Raw genomic sequence first — 12,839 nt, 5'->3', positions numbered from 1 at the left:
GTTTGTGCAATCAGATGTGAACAGGCACCATAAAGAACAATAGATTTTTTAGGTTTGAGCTTTTTTGGAGCTTCGAGCTTCAAGCTACAAAATGCTCAAGTGTGAATGGAACCTCATACTCACTTCCACAGCTGTCTATGCTGCATTGTGCCGAATCAATGCACACAAGGCTGCTGGCCCCGATGGCATCCCTGGATATGTGCTCAGGGCATGTGCTGGTCAGCTTGCTGAGGTTTTTATGGACATTTTCAACCTGTCTTGCCCAAGCAGCTGTGCCTACATGTTTAAAATTTACCTGCACTCACATGCGTAGTTATGAAGTGCTTTGAATGACTGGTCCTGGCACACCTGAAGGATGGCCTGCCATCTACATTGGATCCCTACCAATCTGCATATCGTAGCTCTAGAAGCATAGAGGATGCAGTCTCTATAGTACTGCACTCTGTGCTCACACATTTGGACAACAACAACACATATGCAAGAATACTGTTTGCCGACTTCAGCTCAGCATTTAATACAGTCATACCCTCCAAACTGACCACTAAACTTGGAGATTTGGGCATCAGTACCTCAATTTGTAACTAGATACTGGACTTTTTGACCAGCAGACCTCAGTATGTCAGGTCATTCGACACCTGCTCCACCACCTTCACCTTCAACACCAGTGTACCACAGGGTTGTGTGCTCAGCCTGCTCCTCTACTCCCTCTTCACCCATGACTGCAGACCTGTGTATGGTACCAACTCCATCATCAAGTTTGCAGATGACACTACAGTGATTAGCCTCATCAGAAACAAAGATAAGATAGTCTTGCGTGATGTGTGGACAATAACTTGCTCCTTAACTCCACCAAGACTAAAGAGCTTATTGTGGACTTCAGGAGGGAGAAAGGAGGCATACATGACCCCATCCACATCAATGGGATTGCAGTTTCAAGTTCCTGGGGATCCACAACTTTGAGGACCTGTCCTGGACTACAAGTACCTCCAGTCTGGTCAAGAAGGCACACCAGTGACTTTTCTTCTTGAGGACATTGAAGAGGAACCATCTATCCTGGTGAACCTCTACCGCTGTGCGATAGAGAGTATCCTCAACAGCAGTATTAGAGTCTGGCATGGAAAATGCACTGTCGCTGAGCGTAAGGCACTACAGCAGGTAGTGAAAACTGCCCAATGCATTATAGGGATTCCACTTCCCGTCATTGGGAATGTCCAGAGGAAATGCTGCTTGAGCCGAACTCACAGTATTCTCAAGGACTCCTCTCATCCTTCACATAGACTTCACATAGTGTACATTTTTTTGTTTATTAAAATCTTGCAAACAAATAACATCATAAAAAACATATTTACATATATACAGAATAAAATATATATAATTAAACAATACCAGCTTACTTCACATAGTGTAATCTCCTGCTTTCCAGGAGGTGCTTCAGGAGCCTTTGGACTAAAACCACCAGACTTAGGAAAAGCTTCTTTCCTACAGCTGTCACATTACTGAACTTTGCTCCCCGTTGATCCCTTATTCCCCTATACACTTATCTCCCCTTCTCATTTCTCCTGTGTATTCAAACATTGTCGTCTGGCATACGTTCTCATTTCACTCATTCGTGTAATAAGTATTATGCATTAGCTTTACATTCATTATTCTTAATTATTCATAATCTGTATATTATGTCCATAGTACTTCGATTTACATATTAGTCTATAGTACTTCCACATGTACATTATGTTCATAAATAGTGTCTATCTTGTACATATTGCAGACACTGTATATTTTGAACTGCTTATTGCATCTCTGGTTAGATACTAATTTTCGTTGCCTTGTATTTTTACATTTGTAATGACAATAAAGTTGAATATAACAATCTAATCTGATCCAATTTAATCTAATCTAATCAATGTGAAGAAAGTCCCTTATTTTGTTAGTTAGTGGGAAGAATACCTTTTTCATTGGTGGTCAGTGGAAACAATGTCCCATACATTGGTGGTCAGCGGGAAGAATGCCCCCTTACAAACAGCTAAAAAGATCATTGGTGTCATGCCAGTGGCTCTGCCAAATGGTGTTGGACACAGAATAATGCACATCAGATGAGTGGTCAGTGAGAAGAATTTTCCTTTACATTGATGACCATGGGAAAGAATATTCCCCCTACAATAGTAGTTAGTGGGAAGAAAGCCCCTTATGTTGATGGCCAGTGGGAAGAACATTCCTTGCATTTGTGGTTAGTGGGAAGAATGTCCCTTACATTGGAGGTCAATAGGACCAATTGGAAGATTGTCCCTTACTTTGATGGTCAGTAAGAATATTGCCCCTTACATTGATAGTTAGTGGGAAGCATACTCCCTTATAAACAGCTAAAAAGATCATTGGTTTTATGCCACTGGCTCTGCCAAATGGTGTTGGATTCACAATTCTGAAGGCACCATAAGATGAGAGGTCAATCAGCCACAGCTCAAGGAACCCCAAGCAACCTCTGGAGGAACCCTGGTTAAGAATGGCTGGTATACAGGAATTATTCTTAGCCTCACATGTAAGCAATTTTCTAAAGAGAACCTGTCATCATAAAATCCAGATTCTTCCCTTAAAAACCTATACTGGAAAAACGAATGATTCCTTAACAACTGAATGGGCAATAAGAACACTTCTTTTGACCACACTTAATAGGGGATATTTATCAATTCTGCCGAACACAAAAAAAGCAGTGCAACACAAGAGCACTGAAACAGATGTGATAGATTTAAAGCTGAACTCCACAGCCTTCCGTTCTGTCTTGCACAGTTGCACGGGGTCATTTCTTGTACTGAAATTGCTTACTCTATTTCACTGCACATTCTGAGCATCTCACATTGTGCATTCAAGGCTACAGAAAGTTAGATAGAGCCCACCCTATTTCTTGTCTGAAGGATGTCCAGAATCATCTAGCCCTTTCTTGTTCCTGACCAGCTCCTTTCATTCACTGGACTTCCATTCCTTCAATCATGGAGGCTCAGCATCAAATATGGGTATTATCTAGGGTGGTCTCCATCCAAGGAAAGCCCACTCTTCAAGACTGACATCCACCCCCAAAGTAATTTTTATTTTTTCATAAATCTTCCCAGCCCACTTGCTCTGAGGGCTGTTGAGAGGAGTAACTAGGCAGGGTGATGTGTTGTTTCAAGAAGCTATGTACTGTATAGTGCCCCTCCCACCAGCCATGATCTGCCTGCAATGCATTGTAAAGCACAGAGACACAGGAATTATGTCACTTGGTCTAAAATAAAGCGGGTAAAGAAAACTAAACGTTTTTTTTTAAAATGTCATAACCATGTTGATGAAGGGGGAAAGGAAGAACCAGGGAAGGCAAAATATACGTAAATTAAATTTCAGTTTAAGAATGCAGCTTGATTCATTAATTCCTCCCTCGGCTGCTCTAAAAAGAAACGGTGCAACAGAACAAAACCTGTCTCCTACCACTTCTTTATTGTGCGTATCTTTTGAGTAAAAATATTTCTCATCTACAGTGATAATTCTGCCATACGCTTTTGCAAATCTGCCTCTGTTGATCCCAGATCTAAGGGTCTCAAATAAATTAAAAAAAAAGTCAAATATAAAGTTAGGTCCATATATACTTGGACACAGGCACAATTTTTTGGCTCTGTATGCCACCAGAATAAATTAAAATGAAACAATCCAAATTAAGTTGAAGTGCAGACTTTCAGCTTTATTTCAAGATGTTGAACATAAATATCAAGTTATCAAGTACAAATTTTAGGAACCGCACCCATTTTTATACCCAGTCCCTCCATTTTCAGGTGCTCAAATGTTAATGGACAAATGAATTTAAGCATAAATAAAATGTTCATTTTTAAGATTCTATTGAGAATCCTTTACTGGCAATGACTTCCTGAAGTCTGGAACCCATGGACATTACCAAAGACTGGGTTTCCTCCTTTCTGATGCTTTGCCAGGCTCTAACTGCGGCTGTCTTCAGTTGTTCTTTGTTTGTGGGCCTTTCTGCCTTTAGTTTTGCCTTTAGCAACTGAAATGCATGCTCAATTGGGTTGAGATCAGGTGACTGACTTGGCCATTGCAGAATATTCCTCTTCTTTTCCTTCAAAAGCTCCTGGCTTGCTTTTGCAGTGTGTTTTGGATCATTGTCCATCTGTACTGTGAAGCGTCGTCCAATCAACTTTGCTGCATTTGGCTGAATCTGGGCTGATAGTATATCTATAAACACTGCAGAATTCATCCGGCTGCTTCTGTCTTCTGTCACATCATCAATAAACACCAATGACCCAGTGCCACTGGAAGCCATGCATGCCCATGCCATCACACTGCCTCTACCATGTTTTACAGATGACATTGTGTGCTTTGGATCATGAGCTGTTCCAAGCCTTCTCCACACTTTTTTCTTCTCGTCATTCTTTTACAGATTAATCTTAGTTTCATCCATCCAATGAATGCTTTTCCAGAAGTGGTTTGGCTTTTTTACATGTTTTTTGGCAAAGTCTAATCTGGCTTTCCTATTCTTCAGGCTTATGAATGGTTTGTACCTTGTGGTGAACCCTCTGTATTTGCTCTCGTGAAGTCTTCTCTTGATTGTAGACTTTGACAATGATACGCCCACCGCCTGGAAAGTGTCCTTCACTTGTCTGGATGTTGTGAATGGGTTTTTCTTTACCATAGAGAGGATCTCTCAAAACCTGAGAGTGTGCACTTTCAGCCTATATCCATTATATAACTATAACTTGAAAATATTTTGGTAAATACCTGAAAAAAACTCAAATTGTGCCTAATATAAATGGACCTAACTGTATGTATGGACCTAACTGTAGGTTTCTAAGTAAGGTTCACTTCTTGCCCCTGATGCGATTACAATCAAACATCTGCACCAAAATCATTCTTGCACACACTCCAAAGATCATGTCACCCTAGCAATTTTGTACCAGTGATCTGTAGCAACTACCAAATCACTAACCTTAGCAATATATTTCTTGTTATTTGTATCTATTTTTTTAATCCAACAGCAGAACTGTCAGTTTCAGTAACTACACATTTTATTGGATAAAGCCGCTGATGATCATAGTACACCAAATAGGCTGGAGCAATGTAACTATGCATTTAAAACCATGCCTGGTTTTAAATGCATAGTTACATTGCAGATCTTTAGGCAAAACTTTTTTTTTCATTTTGGAAAGAATAAGGGGGAGTTATAACATTGCTGAGATTTCCCTCCACTTCCTGTCCCATAGCCAAACAGGACATGAGAGGAAATCCCCACAAATTAAGGAAATTCCTTTGGGGACCCCTAAGTAGCGTCCCCATTGGAAGATTTCCCCTCTTTTACTTTTCTGGGGACAACCCAAAATTTGGGATTTTCTTTTACTTTCACTTTCAATGATAAAGGTAAACAGGACAAATAGAGAGGACAAATCTCCTTAACGGGGGCACAGACAGCAATAAAAACTGACAAGTGTTCTAAACCCCCTCCACTGTATCCAAAACGTAAAATAAAGTTTTAAAGTTTTGCCTTTAGTTATACTTTAATGACCCATTCAAAACATTTGTGGTGCATTAATGAAGTGTATTAAAGTGGTTGAAAACCTCTAAAGTGAAAAATGAACAAAGCATATTCATCTATAGTGTGTACTAGCCTCAATCCAAAGCACCAAGTGTAATTTATGTCCTCTGTCTTCCCTCTATCTGCATTAGTCACTTTTGACAGGTTATCCTGATACCACAGAATTTTGGGAGACAGCCCCCCCACCCCAGCACACAGAAGGTGATTGACAGTCTCAACTCTCCATGTTTCCCTATGAGACTTTGTGTGTGGGGATGGAGGCGGAGGTGTCCTTTCCCTCTACTCAGGTCTCTGATTACACTAAGCTCTCCCCTCTATGCTGTGCAGTGTGTGACGTCAGATCCACACCCCCTGCCTGCTGGAGCTGAGAAATAGCCTTTGATCCATTTGTTGTAAAAGGATGTAGAGAAAAGAGGGCCACAGGTAAACAGGTACAACTTATGTAGGAAGATTTGTTTAATCTCTGTGTATCACCCTGTCACTACACTGGGTATTTGTAAGGGTTCACAACTGGTTAATAAGCTTTCTGCCTCATGTTAACATGCATTGCTTTAATGCATCCCGTTTATTTTGAACAAGATGCCGATGTACTATAACAGCAAGTGAATTGTAGTGCACTGCAGTGCAGTTGTGCTGTTTTGGTACTGTGTGTTGCCTTTCAAAATAATTGGTGCCACAACACACTGCACCTCATAAGTGTGAATGGGTCCTAATACCCAACAAGTAAAATAGTATACAGCAATATATAAAAGGGTACAAATTCCTATTGACAAATACACTGATAAAAGAAGAAAAAAATGAGTAATAGATGGTCAATCCAGTCCAAGCCTAACACTACAGGTCCGTCCATAGGACTATAGTAACCCATAAATACGAACGCTGATAATCAGCTTGGTGTATGGAATGCCCACAGGCAAAACACAGGCAAGGTTAACTAGTCAGCAATAAACCTGCAACCATCAACAACACAGCTCTATATGCAGCAAAAACATTCTCCAAACCGTAAATGAGACATCACATCTGAAGACAACGGAGATGAAGTCAGTGTAAGAATATTCTAGGATGAAGTTGTTTACCTGCCTCAGGCGAGCTTCGCATCATTGACCAAGGGGTTGTATTGCCAGCAGTGGTAGAGGCAAGGGCATGCTGGGCCCTCCAGGCTAACGGGTATGGAGCTGCAATAAAGGAGAATAAATGAGAGCCATCTATGCACATAAAGTTTTATTACATCTTATTAAACAAGTCTACAAACCGTTATTTGCATCCAATCTGGCCATATTATATAACCCAAAAGTGACTTTAGGAAAACAACATCCTTTTCTGTTTTCTGTGAATAGGAAAAAAATGTACAGCTAATGTGGTTCCTTTGCTTCCAATATTCAGGCACATGTGAAAGAATTAAAATACAATAGAACCTGTAGGTGACCTCTCCTAGCAAAACCAAGTGGACAGGACAACCTTCCTCAAGATTTTCAAGATGCAGGAACTCTTGAAATAACTTTCAGATCCTAGGGGACCTTTGCTAATAATTAATATATCTACAGGCAGGGCTGGACCTAGCCTGTCTGATGTGGGAGTGCAATAAAAAATAGGGAGCAGAGTAAGGGAGGTCAGCAGGGCAGTGTACAGGGGTCAGCAGGGCACAGGGGTAAGCAAAGCTAAGGATAGGGGACAGCAGAGCTGAGGACAGGGGTCAGCAGGGCAGAGGTCGGGGTTCACAACTGGCAGGGCCAGGGGCGGACTGACAACTCATGGGGCCTCCGGGCAATAGGGGATCATGGGGCCCCTGTGTCCTTGCCCAAACTCAAAAAAGCCTATGAAAAAGGTACCAGGGGCATCTCATGGGGCCCCCTACTGACCCTGGGCCCTCGGGCAGTGCCCGAGTTTCCAAATGGTCAGTCCGCCCCTGGGCAGGGCAGAGAACGGGGGTCACAATTGGCAGGGCAGAGGACAGGAGTCACTGCTGGCAGGGCAGAGGACCAAAGGAGGGGGTCACTTTTTGCAGGGCAGAGGACAGGGGTTACTGCTGGCAGTGCACTCAGCAGAGCTCCTTCTCCCATCCCTGCACTGCACACAGCGTGGGCACAGGCAGCAGAGCTCCTCCTCCCCACACAGTTATATTTGGATTTGAGGGGCACAACTATAATCGGGGGGGGGGGGCATAGCCCACTGTAACCAGCATACACACAGTGAAGGACGCAACCTCCATTTTGTTAAGAGTTCTCCATGTCCTCCCCCCCCTCGCTCTCCCCTTTCCTCTCTGTTAATACACAGGGACATATGTGTGTTGGAAGGGTCACAGGCAGGCTAGAGCAGGGCAGGGAGTCCAGAGCTATAGGACCCCAAGGGAGCCGGGGCCTAGCTGTTCACAGAACCTGTGCAATTTAACACCTCGTATAAGATAAAGCAAGCTTTCCGCGGAGTTCAAAGAACATTCCAAGGAAACACGACCAGATAACCTTTGTTAAAATCCATTTTTCCCCTATGTCTCATATCTTGGAATATGAGAGACTTACATAAAAACCGGACATATCGTCAGATTGGCCACGAGAAGACGAAGAGCTTGGTAGGTCATTCGCCTTGTCTCGAATACATAGGAAAGCAGAAAAGTAGATCTCATGAACCAGGCAGTGTATAATTTCATATTTTATATCTAATCAATTCTCAGACGTGTCTGCATAATAATCTTCCCGCGGGTGGAATGTCACTTGTGCAGATGGAAAGTTATGAGCCAAAGTATGAACTATAAGAGATTTTGGCTCTAGTTTAGGTCCACGCCCAGACGATCCCTCCCTAAATGGGATATTGGTCCTTCATTTCAGAGACACCCCCTGCTAGGGAACTACAAAAATGGGCTGTCAGGCCTAAGAGAGTTAAGTTGAAGACGTCTCCCTTTTAAACATCAGTACCACCTGGGGAGACCCGTGCCCTTTCACTCTGAAACTTGGATCTGCTAACCCAGGACTTTGGCAAGTACCTTAACCCTTTCACCTCTCTCTGATATCTCTTTGCTGTGCTGTTGGTCTCTGTATATTTATATATATATATTTTAGTTACATCTTTTTCTGTAAATATTTTTATTGCACCCGTTTGACCTTTTAGTAATAAATCTTTCCTTCTGAAAGTGTTGAACTGTTTCTATAGCTCTTAATTGAAATTTGCGAATTCCTGCCTCTAAAGAGAACGGTACTGTGTTTGTTTAACCCTCTGTATAACCGGCCTGCGGTGACCGTTTTATACAGACGATTATCTCAATCATTATAGTGTTATAACTGATATCGCCGAGTTTCCTCTTTCTCTGTACAAAAGGAGGTGGTGGCAGTGTGAAGGGTTAATTGCGTAATTAACCTGACCCAGTAACAATCACATTCACGCTGCCGGTACATCGATTGTGGTCCAATTAGCTGGAAAATCGTTGTGCAGGGTAAAGCTGGGTGTGGCATTGTTACGCACATGGCAGCGCAGTTTTAGATTGGCTAGTCCTTCAAGTTTGGTGAGAAGGGCTGGGGTCTGACGCCGCGCCCGTCACGTATTGGTGACAGCGATCGTGGGATCGTCGCATATTGGTGGCAGCGATCTCGCTTTTGTCATACACACCCCAGCAGCCCCCTAGATCCAGCCATGCCTACAGGTCATGGTACATTGACATGGAGAGTAGGTTGATATATAAAAATAAATAATTGAATAAGGAATTTGGAATACCTATGATCATTTTTAATAAGCAATGAATATGACATTCAGAAAACATTCTCTGCAGGTGACTCGTCCTGGTCCATATGTTTTAAATGACAGTGACTGATTCTCCACCAGAGAATGTTTAGTGAAAGCCACATTCACCGCTTTACAGATAGTCTCCATAATGTATTTGACAACTAGGGCTGCTCTATGCAACACACTTATATACAATTATTATAATAAACAAAACAAATTATATTAATAATGGTCAGCAAAAAACACAGTCAAAAAATGTGGTGTTCCCTCACATTGGTGATCATATGAGAAGGACCCTTTTTGGTGGACAGTGGAGAAATGTTTCCTTACAGTTGTGATCAGAGAGAAGAAAGTTCCTTACACTGATGCTCTTTGGAAAGAATCCCCCGACAGATGGCTTTAAAGATCATTGGTGTGAGTGGTTACTTAATTGAGAGGCAGAAGTTGCTAATTGCTCAAGGGACCCTTAGCAACCTGTGGAGGAACCTCAGGTTTCCCTGGCACCGTGGTTCAGAAAAGATGGTGTAAAATATTACCAAGTGTAATGGTTAGATTAAATGCAAAGCCTTTGAGGGTGTTGAATTCTGGACTATTAGCTGTTGTTACATTGCAAAAAAAGAAGGAATAATTGTTGCTTGGCTATATGAGGTGGTTTCAACATCTCTTTAAGCAATACCCAGCTTTTCCATTAGTTGAAGACTCAAGTTTTCATTGACTCAAGCTTTAAGAACAACTACACTCCAAATGATTTAACATGTATAACTGTTACATTAGCACTTTTGTAATTTAAAGTTATTAAAAATTAAATTTGTACCTCAATCCATAACCAGCTGTGATCTTCTAAACTGAAATGTTGCTTATTTGGAAACATGGCATGAGTAGTCTCTAGAGAGGATGTCTTAGAATTCCCATTTCCCTCAAGTGACTGGTTGCCTGTTTTCCACAGAAATCTGAACAGTTCCACAGAGGTAAAATTTCAGGTCCCACCAACAATATTCTTAGGTGTACTGCAGAAAGACTTCCATCTCTAGGTAAATACTTGCCAAGGGTAATACAACTAAAGGGTGCAATTTTCGCATTACTACAATAGCACTGATCCTACTATTTATGTATGCTCCTTTAAAGTTTATGTAGCGCTTACCCCCCGAGGGGCCACTGAGAATATACTCGGGTCTTCCACAATAGTGCATAGGCTGCCAGTCACACAAACACAGTCCCACGCCCTCTAGGTTAGCTAGGTTTGTTGTATTAGATAGAGGCAGCCTGGGATAAGTCAGCCTGGGAGTGAGGCAGGAGTTCAAGTCAGGACAGGCTGGGAGGTTCTACAGTACAAGTCAAGGATTCTGGAGCCCTCCCACCCTTCCAGAAACTGGAGAACTTTCTGGGGCAGGAGGGGAGGAGGTCCAGATCTGCATGTTTGAGGAACTCTGGCCAATCCTCCGGCAGGAGGCTGGGCATGGTGACCAGGGCAACCTCTAAATATGACAGAGCATGGGGAGCATGGGAGTTGGGTAGAAGATGGATTGAGAGAAGGCTGGAATGTGGAGCCTGGGAGGGGTCCCCGGAAAGGGGAGCCTACCTACAGGCTGGTTGCTGGATGGGAGGTTTTCTACTGCCTCATCGTCTCCTGGGGAGGACAATCTGTTAGCAGGGGAGGAGCCAGCCCAGCGTAAGGCCTAAAGGCAGCAACCAACCCACCACGCTAGCAGGCAAGGGCACTGTGAGTACTCCTACACCACCAGGGCCGGATAAGGGGAGAGGGCGGTCAGGTGCAATACCCGACTAGTCTTCATCCAGGACTGCTAAACTGCAAGCTATTGGGACCCCCTTGCTCAGGGATACCCTCAGCACAGCTGGGTGAGGAGTAGGATTCATCTGGGGTTTGAGGTGGTACACCAAAAAGAAAAAGGGACAGTGGTATATTATTTCCTGCTAGTTCACATTTTTGTACATAGTCGCTAAGAAGTCCATCCTCAAGTTTTACAGTTCCTTGGGCATCCCATATACCCCTAGACCCCATTAAGTTGTTAACCCCTTAATAAAAGCAACTAAAACCAGCTCAAGGACTTTTTACTGACTGAAGGCAAAATGCATGTTACCTGGCTGTGCAGGGCATAGGAGGACCCAAAATAAATACCCTAATGAGGGTAGTGCTACACCTACAATTCACCAACAATTTATTTAGTTTTCCATACAACAAGATTACAGAAGGCGTCCAAAAGATTCAACATTTACTACTAAGAGAGAAGAATAAAAGGCGTTACCTAAAATTCCCATGTAAATGTTTGAAATTTGTTCTGACCCTAAGATTCTTTTAGGTTCAACAGCTTGTGGTTTTATCAGATTTCCAAAACCAGGATAGCAGTCACTCAAAATTTTTACTCTACAGCTGTCAAAATACCTGAACAATGCCTAGATTTTTCTGTCTGGCTCCTTCGACAAAAGTTAACAGGAATCACATGAAATTTGATCCATGTATAGCCAGTTTAAAGCTAGTCATACAGTACATCACTAGATTTTCTCTCATTCAGCTAAAGAGTATGAATGGAGGAATATCCACTGTCTACGGGGCTGACTGAATATAAATGCACTGAAGAACTGCAACTGCAGAAATCAGAAATCGAATGAAATTTTTGCCTTCCATGGTCATTCTTAGAGGCTCACAAGTAACCTTATCTGCTTATTAAGATTAAGTAAACTACTAAAGCCAGCCATAGATGGGTTGAATCTCAGTCGGTTCAGCAGAGACTGGCCAAAAATTCATCCATCTATGGGCAGACTAGTTGTACTAAAGTCGATCCATCGTCGATTTCAGCACAACCAGCCTGTCAGATTTTTTCATGTGATCCCTGTTGATGGCTATAGCCGCCAGCAGTGATAATTGTGTTCTGTCAGCTGGGAAGGCTCCCCACGGACAGACAACAGCAGCACTGTGAGATGGGATTCCTCCATCAACACTGACTGTGTTGATGGGGGAATTGAGTGATTTTCTGTCCTTCCTCCCATGGTGGAAAGAAAGGAAATATAAGACTCTTCTACATTAGCTCTTGTCTATTGCATGTGATTGAATCAATCCCCCCAAGTAAATTCTTGGCCCTGTGTTAGCGACTGTAACTATATACAAGCAGATGAACTAAGAAATAGTGAACAGAAGCCAGCATCACACTCTCAGCTGAGCTGAATTCCAACCTAAACTTTTTTTTTTGTTTGTTTTGGGAAGCCTGAGGAAGACTTAGAACCACTGGTGAGAGTTCCTCTCACTTCTTGTTCCGAAAACACAACCGGAAATGAGGAGAAATATCTTCGTGAGGGAAACTCCTACCTACAAGCTCAGAGGAACAATTATCCTAACAAACTAAGATTTGTACTCTATACTAAACAATTACATTTTAGATGTCCTAACTCTCTTGGCTGCCCTCTGACATAATTCTTTAACTTAACTAGGAAAAAAGGGTTATAAGGATAGCAATATCCATCAGGCCTACCTAAAGTCAACAAACCACAGCAGATCAATTCATTTGACGGAAGCGTAACCAGAAGACAAAGAATGCCTCTTTGTATCTTC

General features: G+C 42.4%; 1 protein-coding gene across 3 annotated transcripts in view; it reads right to left on the bottom strand.

Annotated features, from left to right (window-relative positions):
* CTBP1 (C-terminal binding protein 1) overlaps positions 1 to 12,839 on the bottom strand; it is a 761,506-nt gene that overhangs the window by 459,811 nt on the left and 288,856 nt on the right. For all 3 annotated transcript variants that reach the window (XM_089692285.1, XM_089692284.1, XM_089692283.1), the window contains exon 3: positions 6,640 to 6,738. In XM_089692285.1, coding sequence (XP_089548411.1) covers positions 6,640 to 6,738 — 99 coding nt within the window. The remainder of the gene's footprint in view (positions 1 to 6,639; positions 6,739 to 12,839) is intronic.

Source organism: Staurois parvus, unplaced genomic scaffold (assembly GCF_062004578.1).
Source record: "Staurois parvus isolate SC_StPar_1 unplaced genomic scaffold, SC_StPar_1.0 ptg000581l, whole genome shotgun sequence".
Taxonomy (NCBI): Eukaryota; Metazoa; Chordata; class Amphibia; order Anura; family Ranidae; genus Staurois; species Staurois parvus.
Note: the sequence above shows the minus strand (reverse complement) of the source record. Positions and strands in the feature narration are given on the sequence as shown.